This window comes from Dermacentor andersoni, chromosome 1 (assembly GCF_023375885.2).
Source record: "Dermacentor andersoni chromosome 1, qqDerAnde1_hic_scaffold, whole genome shotgun sequence".
Taxonomy (NCBI): Eukaryota; Metazoa; Arthropoda; class Arachnida; order Ixodida; family Ixodidae; genus Dermacentor; species Dermacentor andersoni.
Window position 1 is genome coordinate 196,238,315 of NC_092814.1, and position 15,367 is coordinate 196,253,681.

The 15,367-nt window shown below is 46.0% G+C and overlaps 1 protein-coding gene across 3 annotated transcripts in view; it reads right to left on the bottom strand.

Moving 5' to 3' along the window:
- LOC126546976 (cytochrome P450 4C1-like) overlaps positions 1-15,367 on the bottom strand; it is a 72,332-nt gene that overhangs the window by 38,773 nt on the left and 18,192 nt on the right. For 2 of the 3 annotated variants that reach the window (XM_055062930.2, XM_050194719.3), the window contains exon 1: positions 4,914-5,704. In XM_055062930.2, the coding sequence (XP_054918905.1) occupies positions 4,914-5,112 (199 nt within the window). In that variant the 5' untranslated portion in view covers positions 5,113-5,704. Of the gene's footprint in view, positions 1-4,913; positions 5,705-15,367 lie in introns of those variants that run through there. The other variant, XM_055062929.1, reaches the window with a different exon arrangement.

Here is a 15,367-nt window from a genome sequence, read left to right on the forward strand (position 1 = left end):
ATTTTGCGACACCAGCAGGCGCCACCGATTTGGCCGCTCACGTTTACGCCCCCGCTCATACGGCAAACCGCCCGCGCTTGCCGGAATACAGGACGCATTAACTTTCCATTAACGGAAAAATTTCTTGGCTTTGACTACCAGGATTTCTTTAACGTGCACCCAATAGACAGAACACAGGCGTTTTTTCATTTCGGCCCCGTCGAAATGCGGCCGCCGCGGTCGGGATTCGATCCCGCGCCGGGCTTCGCAGCACAACACCAAAGCCACTACGCCACCACAGCAGGTGTCATTGTAGGTCCCACATTACCCATATTTTTTTTTTGCCTAAATTGATCAGAATAAATACAGGTTAAGCTCGTACTGGAGCATATATGAACACCCCGACAACTTCGCCACTTTCCACCAGACATTACAGTGATCTCAAAGTCGTTTCCACTAGTGAGCGTGTCCTTATCGTTGAAAAGGCTGCCAGAAGAATTACGTGATAATTTATTGTGCCTTTCGTTTTTCCTTTCTCGTTCAAAACACCACCAATGCTGCCTCCTTCACTTCCACTTCTTTTATGACGCAAATTCAGTGAATGTGGGTAAATACAACCACACTAAAAACTTTTTACGCATTATTTACTCTTTCATAGTAATAAGACTTGTCCCTAGTGCATACAACAGGGCGTAAATGGTACAAATAGGTGCGCCACCTACACAGCACAAATATTCAAAACGCACGCTAACGCACTTAGCCATATAAGCATGATATGCTGACAGCCACTAGTTCTCACAACATGGTGAGCTAATTTCCCTGCCACATTGCCTAGAATAATGAACAGATCCAACAAATGGTGTGCCACCTGCACCAAGACTCGCTATGAACGAGAACAAAAGGAACCGAGGGGCCCATTCTTTATTAATCATATAATAAGAAGCCAACAAATAAGGACACCAAGGACAGCATAGGGGAAATTATTTGTACTTACTAAATTAGTTAAAGAAAATGATTGATAAATGGAAATAAATGTGGATGAAAAAACAACTGGCTGCAGGTGGGGTATCCTACCTGCGGACAGTTGTTTTTTCGTCCATTTTTATTTCCATTTATTTATAATTTCTTTAATTCATTTAGTAAGTACAAATAATTTCCCCTCTGTTGTCCTTGGTGTCTTTGTTTGTTGGCTTCTTATGATAAGACCCACTGTAGCAACGAATGCTCGCATGCCCAAGCATATCAACAGCACCACCTCCTGACAACCACTAGGGGCGCATAGTATGCTGTGCATTACTGAGGCCAAGCAACAGCTGCCCGTGCGCCATTAGCTCTGTTATTTTTGGGAGAATATTGCAACTGGAATACAGGGGCTGAAAACACATTTACAAGGGACGAGTTACAGTGAAGTGACGCAACATAGTAGTCAATATAGCGGATCGGTCATGTGATTCAGAGCGCAAGTTCTTCGGTGTTCTTTCCAAGACTCTCTGCTTCTTCGCCGTCCAGATGAGCATACACATATGCAGAATCGCCATGCTAACTTTAGCGAAGGTTTAAAATGTTCGGAGGCGTTACAGGAGGATGCGATTAAAAGCATCTTGTTGGTAACATTATCGAGCAAATTACAAGTATCTTTTTGCGTTTTCTTTAGTTGGATAATTAGTAGTCCATAAAATGAACTCCGCCTGTCTTGTATTTATACACAAACTTCTAATGAGGAAGTTGTTGACGTTCTAGGAAACTTCCGATTAGGCACTATTAAATTCGTACGTATTACACAATCGTCTTTTTTCACGCCCTAAGAAAAGCCCGTGAAATATGAAAATACCCACGTTACTACTTGTTCTCGCGCCGCAATCGCAGTGCCCTCAATTGTATCACATATGAATGCTAGAAATGTGACAGGGCAGTAACGCAGGCATTGGCTTCGATAGGTACTGGTTTAACTTTCGAAAATAACAGACGTGGCATTTTATGGGAAAGAGCGCTTAAACTTAACGCGTGCCATCAGCAGCGAAGTAATATAGAGACTAGCCAGCGGAGGAAACTGCTTTGAGTAGCATGCTAGGGTTGCGGCTTGGGCTAGTTGGTTCATGGTGCGAAAGTAGGAGGACGGCGCAATACTGAGGGAACACAAGACAGTAGCAGATGACAGCAGTATAGACAGTAGCAGAAAGTAGCAGAGTAACAGAGGCTCCGATTTCAGGTCACTAAATCCACCGCCAATCTTGAGGCAAATGAGTTAAGGGGTGCTATCTTATAGCGGTTCGGAAAGCTTACTTTGTTTTCACGCGATTGGTCAGAATCGCCCTTTTGTAAGCAGTCATCACTTTTCGTACCTTTACAAGATCGTACCCCAACTTTGGACCTGGAGGACCACCGGTTTGCGAGATCACACGTGCACCTTGCAACGCGTATGGCCCTGAACAGAGCTTGAAGGCACTTTTGTGCTTTCTGAGAACGTCTGGTTTGTACGAGCGCCATTGACTATGTAGTACTGTTCGTTCACGTCTCCATACCCCTATCTGTCTTTACCTTCTTTCTATTCCCCTTCTCCCTTCCCCCAGTATAGGGTAGCCAACCGGACCCTTGACTGGTAAACATTCCTGGCATCATTATGTCACCCTCTCTCTCTCTCTTGATTGAACGCATTGCGCTAAAGTAAACATGGATACATGGGTGCGTGTGTTAGCTTTCGAAATGTCGTGATACTGTCGTGGCTCCTCTACCGAATGGTGTCAGCATACATTCGCTGCACACTCCAAACTGCCGTATAGCCCCTCCTGACAAGCGATGGTTCTCTGAAGAACCTGAAATCATCGCTGCCATTCCACCTTCTCTGTGGCAGCGCACTTGCTTAAAAGCACTGTTTATTTATTCGCCGTGCGATTCAAAGCACCGTAATCGCGGCGAGCAAACGCGTAGTCGCGTGATAATTTTCATATTTCCTGGGCTTTCATTATAATGCGTAAGAAGAAGGTGGTTGCGTAACAGCTACAAATGTGCATACCGCTGAGTCGGACGTTTCCTATATATAGAACGCTCTAAAATTTCTCCATTTGAAGTATTTCTTTAAATTTATGGCTAGCGGAGTTGATTATTAATATTGGCTAATTTTGCAAATAAATAAAATGCAAATGTTATGTGATTCGCTCGTTAGATGAAATAGAGCTCCAAGAAAAGAGCTCTTGACCGCAATAGATAGATTGGAAAATTGCTGCCGGAAGACACAACTCTAGTATAATGGATCCAGATCGTTCTCAGCACAAAAGGCGTTCAACGCGTTGTTGTTCTTTTTGAGGACATGTCAACTGAGTGAGACTTCAAAAATTGTCTTGAGCTTCATCGCGCTTGTGTGCAGTTTCTCCCACACTTTATTTTCGCTTGTACTTCCTTCTATCCCCTTCAGTTTTCTTCACCCACTTGCCCCATGACAAGGTAGCCAGCCGCCCTATAGGATGGCTAACCTCTCTGTCTTTCCCTATCTTCTTCCTCTCAGCTTTCCTTGTGCCGTGTCGAGCAAGAGTGAAAATATCGTCGATCACATTTGAGAGCAACTGCCATTCCCGGTCGCCGCGGAGCCCCGGTATGAAACATGGCATCTTTGAGGAGGAACTCCGCAATGTTAGTACTGCAATTGGCTCGAAAGGCACGCATAATGGCATATCGCACTGCACTAAGAACGCATTGCGGTTGTGTGAGTCACTATCACTCGGTCGCCGTATAAAGAATATAATAGCGCGGATAATCTTTGTGGAACTGATGTCGCCTTTGTCCGATGGCGCCATCAGCAGTATCGCAACACGTGTCGACGTACTTTGGAGATCTTTCTCATGCTACTGAAGAGTCCGCAGGAATCCTCGACGCTAACTTCTGTGGCAGGGGCTTAGCCGAGGAGGGGGGGGGGGGGGGTAGTGGCAATGGGGGGTCACACCGGCCACCTGCCCCCTCCCCCAAAATTCCTTAGTATTATCGTCTCCCCACGGTCTTCGGTGAAGCGCGTTCCCTCTCTCCACGAGAAATATTACTGGCTACACTACTGTTCTGTGGCTACTATATTGAGCTGCTAGTATACACATTAGTGCATTCATATTAGGCGTAGCAAACGTTCGTTCTTACTCTGGCTTCTAATGCGCAAACGAGTGCAAAAAATGTGGGCTGAGTAGAATTGTATTAATTAAGAATTGTAGTGTGTTGGATCTTCGTTTTCAGCATTTGGAGCTGTATAGCGGACGTGACGTGTAGGCTAGCATAAGTACGTAGCTTGAGGTTGTATAGAAACCTACAAGGGGTTTTAGTTTCGGATTCTCATTTGCCACTATATGCGAGAGACCACGAACTACATTTCTGTTTTCGAACAAGTTATATGGTATAATAACCTTACACCCCATGCGTGATTCTAATCGTATTCTTTTCATCATCGCCCTTAGGTGGAACTTAATAGGAAGTCTTGCTGAAACTGGAGTTGTTGGATGAGCTCAAGAGTCATTCGGAGCAGTAGGAGTAAACGTTATTAGAACACTGTAATCCAGCAGCTACCTTTTGAACTTTCATCTAAAGCTGTGACTGCGTACTTAAATCATTGTACTCGTCATGATTCATTCTGTATCAAGAATGTCGATGCGCTAAGAACGTGTACACCATAAGAAAATAGCACAGTAGAAGGCTGTACTGATAGAAAAAATATTAGCAGTCACCATTTCGACTTGATTGTTGCGCGCTCTTCATTGTTAACAAACAGCGCGACAAAGACGGACCACGCAGCCAACAGACAATACATTCATGTACCTTCGTCGCAGGCGGCGGCGAATTCTCGTTCTCTCATCCAACGAAAACTTTCCGCCCTTACATTTCTTTACACTCGGTGGAGAGGAAAAAGCGCACAAACGAGCACACTCAGAAACGGTACAGTTTTGAGCGACAACACTCACCAACAGTTGGAGGTAGCACGTCTTTCATCGCTGACGCCTTAAGCTGCACCTGGAGCACCGTGCGCATCGGGATCGTCTCGTCAGGCCCCGGCATGTGCTTCACGTACTTCCATGTCTTGTACCGGGCCACGTGCGCTGCCAAAACTGCAGTCACCACGAGCAATAACGCCCCGATGAACGCGTAGACGATGAGTAGCATCGTTAGACGAGAGACCCGCCGCCACCTATTGCACAATTTCTATATTCAAAGGAGAGCCCTCGAAAGCTCCGTTGTTGTTACTCTGCTGTCGCGACTCTCGCGAATCTCTCCTCTCCGATGACAGCCAGGCGTGAGCATCGAACGCGGGGTTACTTTGCCTTTCAATGTCCACCGCGGCGTGCGTTATCAGCCAGGGCACCTCGTTCGATCTTTCTCATTAGAGTAAGCCAACCTGATTCGCTCGCTATTCACTCTCCCCTGCAAGGTGCAGCTTATAGTCAGAAAAGAGAAAGGGCTATTCGGGACTGATAAAGGGGCTCGCAAAGAGCGCACCATCTATATTATTCGCCGGCGCGAAAAGTGGCGAGCGGCAGTTCGAGCAAATAGACGAAAGAAAAAGAAAGGGGTGTTCGGGGGCAGATGCTAGCGCGGCTTGTTTTTTTCTTTCGGCGTCATTGCATGCGTGTCCTTCGGAGACGCCGTGTTTTCCGCAGACCCATTTGTTGACTCCCTCGCGCCGGTCGCCTGCTCTGGAAGGTTAAATCCCGGTCGGAAAGCAGAAAGTGAAAGCCGGTTCGGAATCTGAATAGACAAAATAAGGTGTAGACAATTACGCATAGACGAGGCTATGGAGCCACCGCACTTTTAGACAGGATGAGGTCACAACCCGAACTTCACCGTGAGTTCTATTATTGGGCACGATCACACCATGCCCACTACATGGTCAAGTGTGGTGGCGGCAGCCTTTTCTTGGAAACACCAGTGCAATGAACGCTCTGCAAGGAGTTCGCGCCTTGGAAAGATTGATTTGCGTGTGGAATGAGGTGTAGTGGAGAGCGCCCGGTAATTGCAGAGCTACGCTTATTCGCTCATGTTTTACGAACGCAAGGGTAATAGGGTAGTATCTATGCAGGGAATTCGCGTCATGGAAAGATTGATTTGCGTGTGGAATGAGGTGTAGCGGAGAGTGCCCGGTAATTCCAGAGCTACGCATATTCACCCATGTTTTATCAGCGCAAGGATAGTAGGTAATGCCATTGAACTGTCAGAAATGCGTGTTTGTTCATCTGAAAGGGAACGTACGTTCACCTGCGGTATGCCAGTGACCTAAGGCAACACAATTACACAATTTGCTTGAGACACCCTGAAAGCCGCGTCATTGAGACAATTCAACGTTCGCTGTTCCGGCGAAGTAGAGGAAGAACTCTTGCTTATGACTGCCGTTTATATGCATTTCTGCATACATTCGCAAGTACGCGAGCTGCCCGAACAGAAAAAAAAAGAAAAGTATGAAAGAGGTAAGCATGATAAAGGCACCGGCTATAATGTTTTGCTGAATTACCGGACAATAGCATGTTTGGGAGGAATTTGGCAAAACAGTCGAGCGAAATGAAAAGAAAGGCATGCTACTCATTCATTCATTCATTCGTTCGTTCAATTAACTTTATTGAGTGGCCTGTGATTTGGTGCGAGTGGCCCGGGTTTGGTGCGAGTTGGACTCTGCCTAGGTTTCGGCCAAGGGTTGTTGGCCCTTGGCGGCTTCCTCGGCTCGCTGGACGGCCCAAAGTTGGTGCTGCAGGTCCGAGCTGAGCAACGCAGACTCCGAGCGCGCGCGGAGGCTGTCGCTGTTTGAAGCTGCATCACCGTTATTGTGCATTATAGCCGTACATTACCATGGTATATTCTATAGGGTGGCTCCAGAATAACAATGCCTGCACTTTTCAAACGTGTATAAATCTGGGTGTATTAGGCGCACGATAGCTGGACTCGGATAGGATCTGGTTTGTGTCTGCCGTCATTCGACAGACTGATTTTTGCTTAATCTTGTGAGTGGCGGCGGGAATGTGCGCCTCTGCAATCTATGGTGTTGTGTAATTTCGTAAAATCTGGTCATTCCATCTTCAAACTCCCACTCGTTGGTAAATGGTGAGGCGGGGCTAACTGAGGCTCAGTCCGTAAGCTCTCGAGCCATGCGTTGCGCCACCGCATTGCTTTTGAACGAAATTAATTAATTCTCTTTGGAGCATGTCACTTTAGGTGCCACATTTTACGGAGTTACTGCAGGGCTATAGATCATCTCCTTGGGTAGCCCCTTTGAGGGGCCCATCTGCGTTCCAAAAGGTGCAGAGCTGCCGTTTATAGTCCTCCAAGTGAAGTTATAAAAACAGCCTTTTCAGAATATATCCTTGAAAGAAAACCAGAAGCTGGTCATACACCTTCACAGAGTGGAATGGCACTAAATTTTTTCATCGGTGCTTCATGACCGTACACAAAAGAAATGAACTGTTTCGTGCCTGTGTGGTGCAGCAGATTACGAAGAAAAAAAATTGCTGGTTCTTCCGTAATCAAGAGTAGATGTAAGCATGAAAGGGCAACCTGCAAAGCAGATTGGTTGGAGATGTTACTAGCCACAATCTTAAAATGAGCGTAGTGCATGTTCGCAACGGCACACCCCACCACACCGCATCACGCCATACTGTGCACTGGTCCATATAGACGCTGCCCAGCTAGAAGAAGAAAGCCGCCTGAAGGCGGCACAACAGGCAGCGAAAGACGCCAGGTAGAGAGTGCACTGCCCCGCTAGCAGAAGAAAATCGCCTAAAGGAGGCGTCACGCAGCGTGGCGCCATCTCTCGAGGTGATGCAAAACCCGAGCCGCGGAACTCACGAACCGCTGGCGTTCAACAGAGCACAGGCAACCCTGTCTCAGCGGCAAAATATTACAATGAAGGGTATAGTACCCTGTATCTGCATGTTGAACGTCGCTATTGGAAATGACAAATGAAACTTCAGCGTACTAGAAGTTACTGCTCGAGTTACATTGTGAATAAACATTAGGAAAAACTTGGAAGCAATAACTTTTGGAACTTGTTTAGGCAGTAACTAGCGCATGTAATGTGGCCCTGTACCAAGGGTTGGGGGCCAGAGGCCGCATGTTGTTAAGTTTTCACTGGTTGCCCGGATGATCTCGTATTGTTCTTTTAACTTACCCGGATAATGGCTCTGGCTTTTGGCTCAAGGTCACTTGGGCGTCGCCGACAACGAGGGCTAAAAGCATTTAATGCTTTAAAAAAACAATGTTGAAGTGTTCGTGTCTTTCGAAAAGACAAGAGCTGGTCGCTGGAATGCATGGTTAACGACCAGTAAACGAGCCTAGCAGAAAGGTATATGTAGAGGAAATTGTTTTCTAGGTTTATTTGATTTCCTGAAAGAGTGCTGCGGCTCCTGAGCATCTTGCGAAAATTCACCGAAATATAACAAGGCATGGGACGTAGCACTGATGCATTTGTGCTACAGCGGACGCAGTTATATTGCGAAAGACGCGAAAAGGTGCAAGGAAACGACGCGACAGGTAGTATTGGTCGGAGTGATGTGCCCGTTACTCTGGATGAGTTGTGTGAAGCGAAGCCTTAACGGTATCTGTGTGAGATGGTGACGAAATGCAGCAATACCAGACAATATCCAGACATTCAAGACACGCGAGTGTTCCGTCTGAAGTGATGCTCATCCAGCCGGTCTCGGCCGGTCTCGACCATTTTCTGCGCGAGAGCGTTAGCCCCGTTTCTGGCCATACAAAATATACTACAAAGGTCTTAATGGCAAGGCAAGGCACGTGGTTTTCTTGAACTCCGGGAGTTGTTAATAGTGCTTTGAGAGCAAGATCATGAACCGCGGGTGCAATTTAGCGAGCACGTCTCACGGCATGAAACATTGCAAGCTGTCTTACACAATAAATAATTAACTTGGCGCTCGCGTTTCAGTGAACGAAACAATTCATTAATTCACTTAAGAATGTCTACGTTTTCTGCAGCGAAAGAAAAGCACAGAAGCATCATCAATGCTTCACTTGGTCGGAGCACGCATATAAATCTGACATTCCTATAAAATGCACAATCGACGGGTTATTTCCGTGAATTCTTGCGCATTTTTAAGGTCGTTTATCAGATCGGCTAAGCTTTATTGCGACAACAAGCACGTTGTAGCAAAAACCGTGAAAACAAAGCTTTGTTGTCTCACACAACTATCAGAGAGCTCGGAAACACCAGTCGAACATACCACAACGATAAAGCTCGGCACTTCTAAGTGCCGCGTACCGTTTGTGATATTGACCATCGTCAGAAAACATGTTACTTCGGGCAAATAAACTTTGTTAAGTTAATTTCAACACATGGTGGCATATCGTATTGCAATACGAGCCCAGATTATCCTCGGTCAAGGCGCTACTGAAATGCAAACTCGTGAGCACCACCGCCTCTACACTCAAGATATCGTAAATTGGGAATGCCAAGCTCGAATATTCAACCTCAACTTCAGCGTTATTAATTCTCTAGAGCACAATATTCTCAATATTAATGCGGAGCTCCTCCGGAGAGCAACAATATGGGCCCTTACATGTAGTCCACCGCGCACTCAAAAAGAATGCGTAACGGTGATTCAAATAGCTGGTGTGTGTTAACAACTGCAAGTGTTTGAAAACACGGCGTTCGCGTCGAGGGAATAAACTTTTTCACGCCCCCAGCCCCTAAACCTGGCGAAAAGATTATTAGTTCGATAAGCACTCTTTTAAGGATTGTCCACCACTGCTTCCATAATAGCTCTAGTTGGCGAAGATGCGAAGTGAACCATCGCGTAGTGGCGTCACGCCATGGCCGAATATCTCTCGAGAACTATAAGTATTATGGTGGCAGGAAACCTTCCGGAAAGCGCGCGCATGCGTAGTAGGCGTGGTGAGACTTGTCCCAACACGAAAAATAGAAAAAAAAAAACAAAGCGGAAAATCCGTGGACACCCAAGCACTTCTCATGAGTTGTGAATGCGAAGGCATTAATGTCCAATTGAACGCCGCTCCTTCGAGCTTTGCGGCGCTAGTAATGTACCATAGAGGTACGTGTTGCCCGAACCCCCAAGTAGCAGCAGCCTGCGATGCCGACGCCGCATGCCACCGACGTCCTGAGCGATAAGAGACCGAGGAAGCAGCAGTGGCCACCAAAGCCGGCAGGTACGCGCAGCAGCTAAGTCCCGTGGGGCTGAGCGAGAAAGAGAGATAAATACAAACCACGTGCTGGCTTCCGAAAGGAGAGCGAGGGTGACGTACGTCGTGCCGATGCCCTCTCCCCTCGCGTAACCCCTGGCGCGCTACTGCGGCAGCAGGTGTCCCCTTTCGCCCGCTTTGCTCCGTCACGGCGCGCTCGCGACGTGGCTTCGCAGCCAGTGGAAATCTCGCTGCCGTATCGGTGCTACAGACTACAGACGCCGGCTTTTTAGCCCAATGGGCCATTTGACGCTTTCGCATCAAAAAAATAAAAAAACGGCTGAACAAGTTTAATTCAATTGGCCTTACCGCCGTCGGGTGGAGACCCACGCTACAGCACTTACTTCTTCAAATGTGAAGGTGACATATGTAAAAATGATGCACAAATTATTGGACACACTTGCGATATTTGTGTACGATTTATTCCCGCTTAGCCTATAGTCGAGTGGTGAAACTCTGATCCAGCTGAACTCGTAGCAAAAATGTTGGAACTGCGCGGTGCTTCGCTCAGACTACGCAGGCCAACTTTCGTATGTTCAGCGCTAACACAACACTTTCCTTACTTTCAGAAGGCTGGTCTTTCTACATTTAAGACCAAAAGATATAGGAGGAAATTACGAACATGCAATATTGAGAAAACGACGGTAATTGTGGTTACTCGATTTCCTTAATGATCGGTCTTTGACTGCATTTGATAAAGTGCAGTTTGATTTGATTTTGCTAAGATGATACACTTCAGTGTCAGTTGTATAACTTCTCAACCTATCGCAATGACAAGTGTGAAGAAAAACGAAGGGAAAGAGGTCGAGTTGCATACTCGCTATGTGAAGTACGAAAGGCAACGTGTGCGCGGCGTCGTAACAAGATAGTCGCATACACCAGATGAACAGGCATGTGTATAAATGTGCAATACTTTAACGATAAAGCATTAGCGTTGTCATCATCAAATAATAGGGAGAATACTAAAGAGGTTTTTTAAATTTCCTTATGCATATTGCTGGGGCACTTTATAATTTCTCTAATTATCACATAACTAAAACGGCCATCGAGGCCACGCGATCACCGAAGGCGCTATGGAGTAGTAAGTTTTATTCGTTCGTAAAACGAAAAAAAAAAATAGCAAAGGAAACAAGGAATTATTAGGCAGCTTTGCTACTTTCGCGGTCATGCCATGCGGAGAGATGGGTGAATCATTTTTCACTTCTTGTTATGCTGTTGTATGGATACTTTGCTAAACTACTGTACTCCTGCTCCACCATATCAGTGATGAACAAGTTGTAGTCTTATGTAACTTTCCTTAGTGGTTGCGTCATTTAACTTGTGCAACAATAACGTCTTTCTGCGTGTATTTTTCCCCCTTTACAAGTAGGTTGGCGCAATTGCTCTTGTTCGCCGCAAGAGCTGAAATCCCCGTGCAAGTTCTGCTTAACGTAATCTGCTACTTCGTTTTGTTTATTCCTTCCTTGGCGGCATGCCCACTCGTTGCCGAGTTTATTCTAGTCCTCAAAGGTGGTTTTTCCTTTTCACTCGTGTCGCCAACGTACGCTATAGCAAACAACTTCTCAATTCATGGCGTTGCTTTTATTCAGTTTTGCGCACTATCGTGCTGCGTCAATACAGCACGAGCGGTTATAGCCTTGCTGTATTCTATCACGGATACGTATGGTGTGGCCTACACCGAGCCGTCTGTCGATGTCCCTTGGGTAAAACGCCATACAACTAAGGTGACTCGGTGTGCGAAGGCAAAGCATGTGGTGTACTTCTTGAAGCGGACCTCTCCTTCTTTTACATCATCACAATAATCATCGGCTTGTTTTACGTACGAAAGCATCCCACAGTTTTGCGTCAGCCGACACCGCCTGCAAATTTGCTAACCTCATTCGACCTCATGATTATCTGCTCTGATCGACTGCATATGGCACCAATTCGCACCCACTTCTGTTAAGACCTCCGGTTATCTTGCTCTGTACCTGACCTGCCCCACTCGAATTCTTCCTCTTCATCTCAAACATAATATCGGCAAACCACGCTGGATGGCTGCCCACGCTGCTGTCTTCCTGTCTATTAGCGTTGCGCCTGGACTTTCCCGCTCCCTCACTTGTGCCACGGTGATTAGCTTGCGCTGAAGTTTCTTTACTGTGTCCCATGTTTCAAATTAATTTTTTGGCTTTTACGTGCCAAAGCCACAATATTATTAGGAGGCATGCCGTAATGAGTGACTCCGGGTTGATTTTGGCAATCTGTAGTTCTAATGGCAACAACAGGAAGGCTGCTTGATATATCTGCCATGGAAACAGTACGCCAAACGCATCGACGACCATCAGAAATGATAAAACCCGAGACAAAACGCCAGCTTCAAAAAACAGCGGAGGAGGACTCTATCTTTCAGCTCTAGCCTATGCACGGATGTTCTAGCATTTATGGCCTCAAACCCTCACGTTAGCGTCGGGGGTCGTGGCCACCCAGGTACCAATTTCGAAATCATCAGTTTGGAGCGTGGCTCGGCCTTTCACCCGTACCACCTTAGCCTACACTAATGCTTGAAAGACAGGCACCTGCAAAATAGTGTGGATTTCTCAAATTGGGTCCTTACAAAAGCCGATGAGTCACCAGACTTTTTGAGCAACATCATGTGGACAGATGGAGTAAATTTTTGCAGAAACGCCGAGGTGAATTTGCATAATACACACTATAGGAGTGACTTAAATTCACACTGGGTACAGCGCGCTCGGCCCCTGTACCAGTGGCCGCTCAATGTGGGGTGCGTAATTTACGTCGGGGCTACAGTTGGTCCCATCTTCTTCGATCACACACTGACTGGACAGCGTTATGTGGACGAAATCCTTGAAGGAGTGGTGGATGAGATTCCCAGAGAAATCCCGCTGTCAGGTGCTCCACTTCTGTGGTACCAACAAGATGGGGCGCCAGCACACAGGAGCAGCGGGGCACGAAACTGGTTGGATGCAACTTTGCAGGCGCAATGTATTGGAAAGCACGGGCCTCTAAGTTGGCCGGCTACAATGTAAAAAAAAAGCTGTTAAATTAAAGAAAACTTACAGAAATTTTCTTTGAATGCACTATGACAGAAACCTGTTAAAAAAAAAAAACAGGCATTTTCAGTTCTTCTTGATCTCTAGCCTATAAACCGAGTCAAAACTAAACTGTAACCGTTTTAAATTATTGTAACTGCGTAAAAAATGTAAAATTAAATTTAAGAGTTTCTTTATCTTCATACACGCCGTTTTCTTGCATATACCACGCACAACGCGCTGTTTGCGGTACTGCTTTGACGCCCCGTGCCATAATCAAGATGGCTGCTTTTCGAGTCAACGCATGTCGGTACTGCTCCATTTCTGTTTTCAAAAATCCAAGGAGGTGAGTGGTTTTCAAGTACATTACAAGCAGTGCACGGCGTATTCTGTTACGCTATATTTTCCGCGTGTTCATGACGCAGAAGAGGACTACAATGTAGCCCACAAAGAAAATTTAGGCGGACAGTGACAAAACTTAGCAGCTACGCATTTCAGCGTACCCATGCGCTTTGTGAGGTAACGTCGGATTTGGGTATTAAATTTAGCTTTAGTTTTTTGTTATAGCACACGTAAGGGCTAGCCAGTGGGCTTGACAAATGTAATATTGTCTATTTTTGCCGTTTCGAAATGTACTTGTTTTAGCTGTGGCTGTGAGAAAAAAAGCATGCGTGAGCTCTCAACAAAGCTCACTAAGCGACGGTAGCTCTTAGCTACGCTCGAGTGTTTAGTTTATTGGAGTGAACGCAAAGTGCGAATGTTTTTTCTGTTGTGTAACATTTTATTTGCTTTGATGCTGGTATATGAACCCGCCGCACATGAGGGCACATGGTATCCAGTATTGATTTTGTTGCTTCGTTAGCCGCGGTTCGAGTGTTGTATATAGTGCGTTACCGTCGGGAAATGATTTTGCCTGGCCGCTGACTAAGACGCTTCATTTTGAAAACAGTTAGCTGGAACACTAGACTACGTGGCTTTGTGTACTCTCTGCGCATTTCAAAAGCACAGCGCGGAAGGGGCGAGTACCTGAGCCGCGAAGATATGCTGTCGTCACGCTCGTGGCCACGAAGAATTGCTCGCACGTTGTTTGCTAGCCTCACTTCCTGACTCTGATGAAGAATAAGAAAACGTATGAATGGTAGAGTGTAAAAATGAGAAACAAATGGTGAAAATTTGCATAAATTGAACTGCAGCAACGCATTTATTAAAAAAAGGAATAAAGCAATATGTGTCATTGTTTGACGTAACTAATACTGTACAGTTAACGTAATGTGTCCAACACTTTGAATTATTAGGACTATTTTCTACCTCGTACCATTCTGCTAGACATTTTTACTAAAATAGCTGACGTGTAATTTGTTTGCGACTGCGCATTTCGCGTCCGGGAGCAAGGGGACCTGACGGAGGCAGCGCGAGAGGGACATCGACTCCGCCAACAAGTGCGTACTTTGCGCGCGCGACCCCGCGCCGTATCTTGAAAGTGATCTGCAGACGGCTCGTGCCTTTATGCGCGCTGTGTTCTCCCCGCTCTTGCGTTGAACCCATAGATCGCACAAAGCTCACTTCGCTCGGTGCTGCTGCTGCGGTTGCTCACACCAGGGTTTTGACAGCAAGTGTCCGCTCTCATCGAGTGTCATGTGTTCGTGCTTGCTTATGCGCGTGGACACCGTAATGTTAATTCGTTCAGTAAGCGAATGTTTCCAAATTTATACAGCCGATAAAACTAGTATCCTTAATTCGTATAGCTGTCTACTAATTTGCTATCGCAATCGATGCTTCGCCTTTGCGACGGAAGTGCCACTTTTTTTTTTAGTTCAAAAAATAAAAAAGCGTATGGAGCATATAGCACAATCCAGCCTATTGATATGGATTACATGAAGAGGACTTGTGCGACAGATTGCAATGTTCAGGTTGCTAGTTATAAGGATTCACTGAATAACTTCCCAAGTATTTTATCTGAAGCATTTGTACAGATTCCGAAATTGAGGCCAAGAAGTAATCAAGTCGTCGCATCACTTCTCCACTGATCGGCTTCAATTCCGCCATTTAAACATATGCCCTCAAGGGAATAGTAAGATTAGTTTAGAAGAGTTATAAAACAGGAAGTCATGAGAGAATGTACACATTCGTTTTTGATATCGCGTTTACCTGGCTGCATGTATTAAAAAATGTTCGAACCATAGTTGCGCGAACGG